This window comes from Cebus imitator, unplaced genomic scaffold (assembly GCF_001604975.1).
Source record: "Cebus imitator isolate Cc_AM_T3 unplaced genomic scaffold, Cebus_imitator-1.0 Scaffold236, whole genome shotgun sequence".
NCBI classification, from domain to species: domain Eukaryota; kingdom Metazoa; phylum Chordata; class Mammalia; order Primates; family Cebidae; genus Cebus; species Cebus imitator.
Window position 1 is genome coordinate 2,590,278 of NW_016107551.1, and position 13,563 is coordinate 2,603,840.

General features: G+C 38.9%; 1 protein-coding gene across 23 annotated transcripts in view; it reads left to right on the forward strand.

The window, feature by feature from the left end:
* The window catches only part of TCF4 (transcription factor 4), a 369,465-nt gene that overhangs the window by 130,142 nt on the left and 225,760 nt on the right, over positions 1-13,563 (forward strand). For all 23 annotated transcript variants that reach the window (XM_017498003.2, XM_017498009.2, XM_017498008.2 and 20 more), the window contains one exon: positions 869-965. In XM_017498003.2, the coding sequence (XP_017353492.1) occupies positions 869-965 (97 nt within the window). The remainder of the gene's footprint in view (positions 1-868; positions 966-13,563) is intronic.

Below are 13,563 nucleotides of genomic sequence, written 5' to 3' on the forward strand. Positions count from 1 at the left end.
CTCCTGGGTTCAGGCAATTCTCCTGCCTCAGCCTCCTGAGTAGCTGGGATTACAGGCACGCACCACCATGCCCAGCTGATTTTTTGTATTTTTAGTAGAGACGGGGTTTCACTATGTTGACCAGGATGGTCTCGATCTCTTGACCTCGTGATCCACCCGCCTCGGCCTCCCAAAGTGCTGGGATTACAGGCGTGAGCCACTGCGCCCGGCCTTTCTGTCAAAATTTGTCTGCTTTACAACTGGTTGTTTTTTGTGACATACTTTGTCCAACTCCAGAAATGCTAATTTATGCTAATGTTTTGATAATATCATAGTTAAATCCTAATATTCTTATGTGTTAATTACTTATGTGACAATCTAGTTCTCTTACAATCACAATAGTAACTATAATAAAACATTGAAACTTCAACATCCTAACAAACACCAAATGTTACTGTTTGAATGGCTCTGTCTTGGTCTTTGAAAAGCAATTCATTCCATGCTATGGCTAATTTTCCCTTGTAGCACAATTTTACTTTAATGTGGCCTTATTAAAATAATAATTTTTAATATAGGCAATATACTTTATATGTGTCTGGTGTTTTACCTACACTATTTTATTTAATCATGTTAACAACCCCATGCAGTTCGTACCATTGTTATTATTCCTAAGATTTCTCAGCTATTATAAGGAAATTTGGACTTTGTAGACTCTAGAGCTTTCTTTCAGCCACTATTACCTTTGAAGGTGTAGATTCCTTTTAGTGAAGTTCCAAGGAGGGAATAGTGGACTCCAGTTTCTTTGGCTGGGAGAAGGTTCGGTAGTGGGGCTATGTTTATGTGCTGTTTATTAATAAAAAATAATAACATACTGTCATTTTATTTACAGAACTATGGAGATGGGACTCCCTATGACCACATGACCAGCAGGGACCTTGGGTCACATGACAATCTCTCTCCACCTTTTGTCAATTCCAGAATACAAAGTAAGACTCATTTTAAATTAACATACATTTTTTGAATGCGTATGTTTTACTATAGAAGGTAAAACCATGCCCTAGACAGAGGTTCTGCTTTTAGAAACTTGGATATTTAGTCAATTCACTTGTAGTTATCTTAAATTGCAGAAAAGTATTGGCAGTCTGTGTTTGGTAATAGTACATCAAGGATTAAGTTTTACAACCATATGGAATGAAATGCTTTTAGTGATACTGAATCTACGTGGAAGTTTTGTTTTCCTTAGATATAAAGCATGTACCACAGTTTCAATGTTGTATCAGTAGTTTTCTAAGTTAAGGTTGATGAAGTCAAAGTGCTGAATATTCAGAATAAAAATATCACTGGGCTTGTTGGTTGGCAATGATATATAGTCAGTGTTAACTGTGATTTCTGCTAAAGGGGTTATGAAAATAAATGGTGTTTAATGGGCCTAGTGTGCTGAAATCAGAGTAGTGTGTTCAAGTTGAATTGTAAAATCTGGTTGTGTACTTACCAAGGCATGAACTTTGGTGCTAATGGCCTAGGCAGACCCCATCCTTTTCACTAAAGCAAGCTACCTGTTAGTTTGAGGCTGCCTCTTAATCTCCAGCATGACCTTCATGCTGGCATCCTCAGCATGTTTCTCTGCTTTTGGCTACTCCGTAGGGATGTTTGTCTAACAGCAGTAACTTGAGCAATGAAAAGATGATTCCTCATGGCTTAAAAAGTCCCAATAACTGGTTAATTTAGTTTTGATTGAAAAAATGATCTTTGTTCTAGTAAACATGAGTTCTTAACAATATTAGTAAATCTCTCAACTTGGCCAAATTCTCTTGAGAGTTTGTCAATAAGTGAAGTCAAATTTCTGGATACAAGCTGTTGGACAACACTCCAAGGAAAACACGCAGTAATAATTATATTTTTCTGAGACTATAACTGCAAATGCTTCGAAAGAATGTTGCGATTTTTAGGCTTTGGAAGCTATACCAGTCACTTAGGTGTAGATAGTCCTTGAATCTCAGGCATTCTTTGAAAAATCACCATCAAATCCCTCTAAATGGATTTCAGATATTTAACACAAAATAGTCAAAGCAGATAAATACTAGCAATTTATTTTTAATGGGTAGCATCATACCTTTGTGCCTTTGAATGTCTTACCAACTTCGAGAACCACAAAGTTGTTTTCAGTCATAGAGTATTCTTATTTTTGTGCTCTTTCTGCCTTCAAAGTAGTAAATTTCATACTTATGTTTTAACTTTGTAGCTAAAACAGGAATCCTAGTTTTTTATCAGTTGTTGATAAGGAGGTGCATTGTTTCTTGTTCTCAGGATATGTAGATACAGATGACTAGATATATTTATCAACTTAGATTTTAAAAGGCAACTTTTGACTATTCAAGGTCAATAGTTACGATTTTATTTCTAACACCTTTGCTTCTGTATTCTTCGCACAACCACTTAGAATAAAAGATTCATTTGAAAATACAGTCTTGAGAAGTAGCACCTAAAAACTATACTAACTTCCTTGGATTCTAAAATGATCGTGTAATGAGCTACAGTAAGAAAAATAGAATAAATAAATACTCATAGTGAGAAGTTTATGTTATCTATGTGAAAAAAGTTTTAACTCTTAAGAGCAACTTGATAAATACATATTACAGAATACACCAAGCAATACAAATAGATTAAATGATTGCTTTGTTCATGTTGTCTCATGGGCAACTGCTTTACAAATCAAATTAATTCTTCAATCCAAATAGTATTTAAAATATAAGTGACCCGACAGTCCAGAGCGGAGAGAGCTGATTCTTTTCACTTAGTTGTTGTTTAGGCTGCAAATCCATGTCAGCCTTGCTCTTTTATCCCGTCTGCCCTCCTTCCCATTGAACTCTTAAATATGGAGACCAAGACAGTCTCCTGCATTGTGATAGGAAATGCTACTATGTCCACGAGGCCCCCACCCACTGTTCCCAGTGAAAGGACTTCTCTGTTAGATGAGCTGTCTGGTTTGAAACATGGCTCTTTATTGTTTACAAACTGCTACATTTTCCACCTCAAGCAGATTTTTGCACAGAAAAGAATTGTGCTTGGGCTAAATGGTTTATCTGACATTAACGGCGCAGTGTCAGACTTGGGTCAGGGAAGCCACCCTCAGAGCGAGAGGGCATTGCGCAGTATGCAAAAAAGGGGAAAAGGGAGAACAAGACATTGAAACAAGTATGAAATACCTTACATTTTTAGTTTAGAGAAGAATATATGTTTTTTTTAAAAAGAGAATTGACTCTTTTAAAAAGATACTGTATTAAACAGTCTTCCCACCGCTATAATTTCTCATATCCCAAACACCGCCTTGATTGGCTTGTGTATCTGAAGGGTAGGTTCGCGGAACAGAGATTCTCATTGATTTTGCCCAAGCTGCTGTTTATTTAAAATGAAACCACTTTTCAGATGAGCCATATTTGGTGTTATGTTACAGCTTTACAAAGAAAAAATAGATCATGTTCAAGAAATTAAGGACAACTAATTTGCAAATGATGATAAAAACAAAATAAGATCTCTTGGTGTAGGGGACACTTTGAACTTACAGACTGTAGGCTGTATTCTAAACCACACTTCCTGTCCAGACCTACAGTCCATGTGGTGACCTTTGTGGACATTTTCCTTCTACCAAAAGAAGGTAGTAGATTTGAGTGTAAGTGTTTGACAACAATCTGATTTCCACTTTCAGAATCTTTAACTGGTTTTCGTTAAAACTACAAAGTATTTCTTTCCATTTCAAAGGCTTAATTCTGCCGTGATGTCGCATCAGGGTAAAAGCTATAGCATCAGAAATAAATCAGCCACTTTATTGGAGCAGATTCTCTATTGTCAAATCAATCAAGCCTGTGACTGAATTAGGCGTCTGCTACAGAAATAAGTGACGCTAATTTTACAGGAAAGAGTTATTAACTGCAGATGACCTGATTTTTTTTCCTTTTTTTGGTAAAACTGTTCATTTAGTAAGGTTTTATTTTATTGCAAAGAAAGAAAAAAGCACTGGACCACTCTTTCCTTTTGAGAGTGGATTATTATTAATTATATATTTTGTTCTTTATGGCAGTGTACAATTTTAGGGAAATGATACAGGCATTGCTAGTATTTTGTTCACAAACTCTTTTATGGTAACGAAACCCTTTATTACAAGTCTGAACTTCTTGATTTCACATGAATGGTTTTGCATGTTACAGATTTTTAAACATAATGCTTCTATTTGGCACTGAAATTCTAAAACTCAGTTTATTTGTGTCTCTGTTTCAAATTTATACAAAGTGGGACATAAGTTACAAGAGTATGAAATGTTTTAGCCTAGGCAACATGGTGAAACTTCATGTCTACCAAAAATACAAAAACTTAGCCAGGTGTGGTGGCACGCATTGTCATCCCAGCTACTTGGAAGGCCAAGGACAGGATCTTTTGAGCTCAGGGGTGCAGGTTGCAGTGGGCCGACATCATGCCACTGCACTCCAGCCTGGGCAACAGAATGAGACCCCATCTCAAAAGAAAAGTAGTAAAATGTTTGTGTTAATTTATTCTTTTAAATATAAGCTTGTGTGTGTGAAAAATAGCACTATTTGATAGTTAGTGAATCCCTAAAGTAAATAAACAAAACATCCATGTGTGCTTGCTTATACACGCATGCACACACATGTACACACACACACAGTGTACCTATCTTGCTAGAAGAATTAATGACACCTCTTGGTTTATAAAGTTGTTCTGTGTTACTGTCTGTGGTTATAGTTGTCATAGAGGATTTTAGTGGTTGCTACTTGTCTTTTTAAAAAAACATAACTAAAAGAAACAAAAAGCAACTCCTAATTTTTTAAAAATAGGTGTGAATAGCCTTTGTGTTTGTTTTGATGTTGGCAGGGTTGAGAGGTGTCAGTAAGGACTGCCTGGATCGACCAATTCATATACTTGTACCTGATGTTTACTAAAAACTTACTCATTGCTTTCATTGGGCAGGTACATGCCAGTTTGCATTTTGCCTTAGTTGAAATTCCATGCATTGTTTTATATCTGAAGAAAAGAAATCACTTCTTCCTTGTGACTGCCTATCATTATGAATGATTATAATGTACACTGGACCTGCTGGAAACTTGTTCATTGCAGTTTTTAAACAATTTGATGAAACCTTCCTAGGTGGTCAGTTGGATAGCCTTCAGAGTATGCTAATGGTACAAAGGGTTGTTGATGAGTCTAACTCCTCTTTTTTTAAAGAGGATTATTTTTATGCTATAGAAAATTTGAAAATCCTGATAAGAAGTGTTTGGAAAGAATATGGACTTTTAAAAAAAATCCTGATTTTTTTTTTTTCCCTTTGTCAAGCACTAAACTTTTGCAAGTAATTGTCCAAATATTTCTACATTGGTAGACAGTATATTTTCTAGCTAAAACTGTTTGATCCGAGGAAGGAGCTAAGCATTCGTTTTCCTTTTATTATTCCACAGCATCAATTCAAAACCAGATTGAGGATAAGTCAGCAAGTTGTCCCATAAGATTACATACATACATGCATTGGTGACTGAAGGGTGTAAAAAGTGATCCTTTTGTACAGTTGGCTGCAGCTTAGTTCAGCATCACGGGCCGTGCTTTCACATGTCCCATTTTGAATGGTTCAGTTTCCTTACTGTGGTACTTGGTTCTAGTCCTACTCATGGTACTCTCCCAGGGCATTAAATAATTTACACTGTGGAGTAGCTGGGTTCTAACCTAGCTCAGCGGAACATTTTACTGCAGGATTAGATTGAGGTTTCAGGCAGAACTGAAGAAAGCTGCTGGCTTACAGGATGACCTTTGAATCTCATCTGGGTTAGCGGTTGATATTTTGATTCGGTTACTGTGGTCATATTGTGACAGCTGCTAGCTCATTATAATTCGGTTCCACTGCTCCGTTTGCCTAGCAGGAATATTTAGGTTTGTATTACTTCAGAGTGTTTATGGCCACCCTGAGTTTAGTCCAGCATAAAGGTGAAGTGTTGTGAGTGTTTTCAAATCCCAGTGGCAGAAGCGGGTGCCACAGTCGTCTTGTAAAACAGCAAATGTGAGTACATGCTAATACAGGGAGTTTTCCTTTTCATTGTAAAACAAAATAACCCGTGAATTGGCTTTTACTAGGAAAACTGTTTTTGGAAACCTTAATGTACAAAGGAAAAGCATGACCACAAAGAAACATAATTTTTCAAAGCATGAATGAGATGTTACTTGACTTCATGGTCAGATATTTTTTCTGTGCAAAAGTGTAAATATTAGAAAATAGCAAAATCTGTGCACTAATGGCAGTCATTTGATGTTTGAAACTTCCAAAGGCCAGATAATTGTTAGTAACTTCATAAGAATGCAACTGTGAATATAGATGTCAGCTCTAGAAATTTTAGTTCACTTTTTAAATGCAGTGAAATTAGGTAGTGACATGAGCAGGCTGTTTTCTAGTTCATCAGTTAGGGGCGTTTTGGTGTACACTGTTAGTGGCTTTTTGTTAAAATGATACTTTTCAGCTTGAGGTTTTCTTGATATCAGCTCTTAGGTGTTGGACTGGTAATGTGACTTAAACAATTTCTAAGAAAAGAAATTATTAATTGTGGTCTTATTTGATTTTACTTTGGGAATTTGGATTTTTTAATATGTTAACTTTAAAATGTCGTCCTGAAATATTAACAAGTATGACTTGTTTGAGCTTTATCCTGGTGGTTTTAGCAATCCTGATTGTTGAGCTAAGGCTGGTAGTCAGGAGAAGTGAGTCTTCTCCTCCTTTTCCTTCTCCTTTTTTTCTTTGGAGACAGAATCTCCTCTCTCTGTTGCCCAGCGGGCTGGAATTCAGTGGCAGGATCTTGGCAGCCTTGACCTCCTGGGCTCAGGTGAGCCTCCCCCCTCAGCCTTCTGAGCAGCTGGGACTACAGGTGTGCACTACCACATCCGACTAATTTTTAGAGTTGGGGCTTCACCATGTTGGCCAGTCTAATCTTGAACTCCTGACCTGAGGTGATCTGCCTGCTTCAGTCTCCCAGAGTGCTAGGATTATAGCATGAGCCACTGTACCTGGCCAAGAATTGAGTTTTCTATCTGTTTTGCTACAGCTGCCTGTGGGTCCTCTGGTCAGGTTGTTTGCACATCTTTAGATTGAGGGAGGAAGAGTTCTTTAGGTGATCTCTGAGGTAATTTTATCATCTAATGGTCCATTGATCTTTCAGAGATGCCATTTTATCCTTATACTATATCTTTTCTTTGGATATGTTTTATTGCTCTCTCTAATCCATTCATGTCTATTTTATGAATACCTTCAAGTGACTGCCAGTGATGTGTTTTCCAAATGTAATTCTTCAGAGCCTAACTAAAATATATATTCCTTTTATATCTGAGCTGATTTCAGATCTATAGCTAAGGAATTGGATGGGTTGGGGATAAATAAAATAATAACTCATTAAGTTGAGTCACCAGGAGAAAAGTGCTGGGCATTGATCAGTATTTGGCATAGAGGTTGTAGGACCTCAATAAATGACTGCGGAATGAATCAGGGAATTAGATAGATAGGGTTTAAACGTTGAATGAAAAGCCCATACATTGAAGTTAGGCCTATACCTTATTGTACCAAGAAGAAGACCCTAAACCAGAGCCAGTCATAGAAATTCACTTTTTCTTCTATAGGACTGTATCCTTGACTCGACAAAATATTCTGCCAAGGTAGGAAACGGGCCATATTACAATGTGGCCTGTTCCCGTTTTTAATACACCACAGATTATTTTATGTATAAGCAGAAATAAGTAAAATCAGTAATACTTTGGGTCCGGCACAGTGGCTCATGCCTGTAATCCCAGAACTTTGGGAGGCCAAGGCGGAAGGACTGCTTGAGTGCAAGTATTTGAGACCAGCCTGGGCAACATAGTGAGATCCTGTCCCTACAGAAAATAAACAAAGTTAGCTGGGTGTGGATTTAGGTACCAGTGGTCCCAGCCATTCGGGAGGCTGAGGTGGAAGGACTGCTGGAGCCTGGGAGGTTGAGGTCACTACAGTGAGCTGTGATTGTGCTACAGCACTCTTGGGTGACAGAGCAAGACCCCATTCCTAATAATAATAATACTAAATAATTTGAAAGGCCATTGAAAAAAGTTGTGTTTCTGGTATTCAGCTAAGATAACTGATTTCCTTTTGTCCAGTCAGAGAACATTTCCATTCTTCTCTCATTGGTCTTGTTTCCTTTCTGACCCACTCTGTGATATAGCACAGTTAATGCTGTGATCTGCACATACTTTTATAGTCAAACTAGCTTTACTAAACCAAGTCTTCAACATTTAGAAGAATTGATAAACAGAAGAATGCTACTTGAAAACTATGGCCAACAGAGATGTGTTTGCCTTCTAAATGCCAGGGGAAGATTTCTCACATCGAAAGTTATTGACCCAAAGAGAAGATAAATCATTTAAGTTTCACATAAAAGTAAAAAGCAATTTGTATCAGGTAGGAATGCTTTTGCTTTGAAGTAATGGAAAATGTGACTAATGGTGGCTTAAGAATTTTTCTCATTCTAGAAATCTGGTAGTAGGCCCCTGCTGGAAGTGGTTTGCAGCTCAGTGATGTTAGAGCTGGTGGCTTTGTGATTCTTTTGTCCTTCCCCTCACTGTCTCAAGATTGGGGGGTGTCACAGGTTCTGGTGTCGAGTTTGATGCAAAAAAGAAGGGTCAGGGTGAGTGGAGCAGCATCTCCCCACCACACTGCTTCCCCATAACCCAGGCCATCTCCTGCTGCAGAGGTTAGGGCGGGGCTGGGAATGCGGCTTGGGAAACAGACAGGAGAGAAGGGAGTTGGGGATTCATACTGGGCTTACTAACTTGCAGTGTTCAATTCATACTTCAGCTTTTTTGTTTCAAGAGAAAAATAAATAGTTTTCTATTTAACAATTTTGAAAATTAGGAACAAGGCTCTCACTTTGTTGTCTTAAAATATATATATATATATATATATATATATATATATATATATATATATATATATATAAAGATGTCTCAACTCCAATTTCTGGTCAGCAAATTAGAGGGATAGATGGAGGAGGAAAAAATATATTGAAAAGAGGAAGGTGAAGAAAGTCCAGGCTTGAGGGTCTTGCATGGGAAGGAGTGTGAAGTCTGCTGTTTGCATCTCACCTTCAAGGCCTGTGCCTTCATTGTCCTAAACCCTTGAGCAAGGCAGCAGCCAGCCAAAGCCAGCTCTCCTTACCTCTGCTTTCCCCAAAACGTTCTCTTTTAGGTCTCTGGCTTGACTTCCTGCAAGCCTGTCAGGGGAACCCTTGTCACGCAATAGGCCAACCCTTGTCACGCAATAGGCGTGTAGCTCTAGCCACCACCCTTTTCTCTAGTCTCCTGGGTGGTCTTTGACAGAGCCAGAGGCCAGCCCCTACTCCCATTGCCTCTTACTGCACCCATCGAGCAGGCCTGGCACCCTGGAACACGTCCCTGGGACGTGCTGCTGCAAGTGACAGACAGAGATCTTTCTCCTGGACCATTGCCCAAACAGTTTCCAGGGAACTTACCTCCAGCAACCTGCCATGTCCCTGTGAAACACTCAGACAAGAGTGCCCACTGCCTCGGGGAGAAAACCCTGTCCTTTCTTTTAATATGTACACGGTTGCAGTTGTTGATTTTTAATGTGGAGGATTAGGTACAGCCAAAAGACATTTAGTTTTAGACAACATGCCAAGACTGGATGAAATTGTAAGAGCTAGATCCAACTTTTGTCCAGAAGTTTCCTTCCCAACCCTATTGAACAGTCCCATGTCATGAATCATGAATCAGACACATTAGAACAGAGGCAAGGGGAAGGACTGCCTATTATTAAAGGAAAGCAAGATGTGACATAAACAGGGCTGCCTTTTTTTTTTTTTTTTGAGACGGAGTTTCACTCATGTTACCCAGGCTGGAGTGCAATGGCGCGACCTTGGCTCACCGCAACCTCCGCCTCCTGGGTTCAGGCAATTCTCCTGCCTCAGCCTCCTGAGTAGCTGGGATTACAGGCACGCACCACCATGCCCAGCTAATTTTTGTATTTTTAGTAGAGACGGGGTTTCACCGTGTTGACCAGGATGGTCTCGATCTCTTGACCTCGTGATCCACCCGCCTCGGCCTCCCAAAGTGCTGGGATTACAGGCTTGAGCCACCGCGCCCGGCAGGGCTGCTTTTATTTAGTAGGAAAAGTTTTTCTCTAGGTTTTTAATTTTTATTTATTTTCATGTTTTTATTTAACTTTCTTTTTAGAGACAGTTTCACTCTGTCACCCAGGCTGGAGTATAGTGACATGATTATAGCTCACTGCATCTTCAAACTCCTAGGCTCAAGTCATCCTCCTGCCTTAGCCTCCCAGAGTGCTGGGATTGCAGCTGTGAGCCACTGTGCCCAGCCAATTCTCTAAATCTTTCCTTGGGAAGATGGTTTCTTTGAATTTTGCATATGCCATATACTTAAAATGTGCCTGTGACAGCATTAACCAGTACCCTACTTCTTGACTGGATCTTGGTTGGTGGGGATGCGATTAAATGCATTGCATTTCTCAAACCTCTCATTACTCCTCAGCTTCAGGAGAACGACATTAGTATAGTTAAGGAATCCCGAACCTCGCATCCTTGAAAGTTGTGTGTCTACCTTAAGTGCTGCATTCGTCCTCAATAAAAATAAGACTGTTTTCTTTGTTCACATCTACATTCTTAGAACCAAAGAAGCAAAGGAGCTGTTTTGAGCACTGTACTTCCTACAAGGGGCCAAGGGACAGTGGATTCTAGGTCTTCAGGGGTCACTTGAGCATAATTCCTGGTGTTTCACCTCCTAGTGATGGGACGTTGGGCAAATTTCTTCTGAGCCCCAGTTTTCTGGTTTCCTAGATGAGGACAGGGATGCCAGCTCGGCCCACCCCTCCCAGGCTTACTGTGAATGGTATGGTGACGTGATACACTTTGTAACCACTGTGCTTTGCTGTGTGACTGTTACTGGTCATTTGTCATTTTTGCCTCGGTAATGAACTGAAAAATCTATAGACTTTGGGTCTTGGGTGGTAGCAATGCAATTTTAAAATACCTATACCTTCTAATGAGATTGAAATAGAAGACAGGAGCAGGTGAAGATGGTGTAGAATGTTCACTTCTGTAAACATCAATGCCAAAATGAAGAGACTTCTTTTTTAGCCATTCTACAAAACAGCAATCCTATAAAATAAGTACCTCTTTCGGGATGCTCCCCTTTGTGAAATATTTGCCTTCAGCCATGTTTCTCTCCATTTTAAATGTTCTCAAGTTTCATCTTTAAACACATGGCCAAGAACGCCGTGGTGTGGTGTTTGAGTGGTGAGTCTAGGGAACCCACTGACAAATGGAGATTTCTTTGCCTGTTTTGTAGGTCATCTCAATACTGGAGTCACTACAGGTACGATGGTTTTCATCAAGGAGATAGTTTTACAAATACCTTCCGTGTTCCCAGGAATGTTTTGGAAACAGTCCTATTCCACTTCATTTCTTTCTTCTTCACAGACGCTTGGTATAGAATGTTGACTCTGTATAGAATTATTCTCTCATTTCCCTTACTCTTAAGAGTTTTTGAATCCAAAGGAAGCATGTTTTATTTTGGGTAAAAAGAGGTATTCAGTGGATCTCATTTTCTTTTCTTTTGCAGAATATCAGACCTAGGAACCAACAATTGCAAAATATATGGAGCATAGATTGAGATTAAATTAAATTCATTTCTAAGTGGTTAATAGATACAGTTCACACATTTTTCATCTTCTTGATGATTGTGTATTAATCACTCCTTAATTCCTTGACACACTTATTAATAGGAAAAATGGTAAGGGAGCATCATTTAAAAGTGATATAAAATACAGCTGGTGATACTGTTTATGTTTTAGATAAAACATTTAAAGCTTTCATATAGGTTGAAAATGCTGCAAGAGGACCAACATTGGGGAAGTGGTGAATGGCGGACCTAGCAGAGCACTGTTGTCAGCTGGGCATTGCTGGGAGCACCTGCTCACCACCCTCCAGTTCTGTGACCTTGGGCAAGTTTCTTTAGCACTGTCATGAAACTTCTCATCTAAGTAGTTGCCCTGTGTTTAAATGAAGTAACACAGAGACACCTGGCCCTAAAATTCAGTTAAAACAAATTATTGTTACACCTACTATTATGTAATCTAATCTGTTTTTCTGTTTATTGGGTCCGATCAGCTTGGCAAAAGTGATATGCAAACTTGAGCATCATGTAGTGAATTCTGGCAGAATGCGGAAGTGATTGATTAAATGCCACCCCCTCGTGGGCCATATTAAAGCTGAATGAAAATAGAAAGTGTGTGATATCTGATAACATTTGGTGGAGAGGTGGGAGACAGAAAAAGTGAAGGAAAAGAGAAAAGGAGACACATACAAAGCTAATTTTAGAGCAGAAGATCACAAAGTAAGGTTTTCTAGCCTTGTATTATCAGCATTGGCTTGGCTTTCTGAGACTCGAAATTACTAGGTTACTAATTGGTCATGCCTTGTCTTCACCTTGGCTATTCAGACCAAGCTGTACTCTTAACAGCTCAGTAGCCAGATCTGAATGCTTCGGATATAAGCATAAACTCTTTATGTGTAACTGATTGCACTTAATTGGGCAATACCAAATCACGGAAGGAAATTTATTGGTGACCCTGTCTCCTTCAGAACTTTCAGAGTAATTGGAAATGAGCCCACTATCCATGTTTTTGAAAGCTTTAACAATTGGTTTACTGACAGGATTAAATTCATACTTTATATGGTGTGTGTGTGTTTTCATGTATACATTTTTCCCCCTTATTTATTGATGGTCTGACAATGATTATTTGGAAATTGAGATACAGTGAGCACAGATCTTTTAAATACCTTTGTGGACCGCCTCCGTTGCTGTGGATGATCTCTGTTAGCTCAAGAAAAACCAGGAAAGAAAAATCAAACTGGTAAACAATAGTTTGCGAAATGATCTTTGTGTAATTTTGAGTAAGCTGTTTTCCCTTTTAATCTCGTTTTCCTTATTTCTGTTACTGACCTAACTCTTGGAGGTGTGGTCAGGGGAGGTTGGGAGAGCTCTCTGAAAAAAAAAAAATTTTTTTTTGTTCCTTCTGAAATAAAACAGCTCTAAATATACATACTTTTATGTGATTGCATTTTCCATTTTTTGCAAAGTCCTAGGTATAGTTTGAACACCAATGGAGAATAAAAGCCAGCCACCTTCTCCCGGTCCTTTCAAGGCATTTTAATAGTTGATGAGATTTTGCCCCTTACCCTCATGAGTTTCATTTGGTTCTGAAATAAAAATCTACGGCTGTTCTCTCAGCTGAGCTGATACTAGTTTAAGAGTGGAATTGAGCTCACACCTGCTCTGGCATAAAAAGCCTCTATGTGACTTCTTTAAAATATTCACAAAGCAGAATAAGAGAGAGTACTCACTATCTCTACAATTGTAATAACTACACAGTAATGTTGCTTGCAAGCACTTTAGAGAAACTCCTCTATCAGTTGCCTCTAATCTGCTGATATCGTCCGCAGATAGATGCCTCCCTGAAGTCACCTGTGTTCCTCT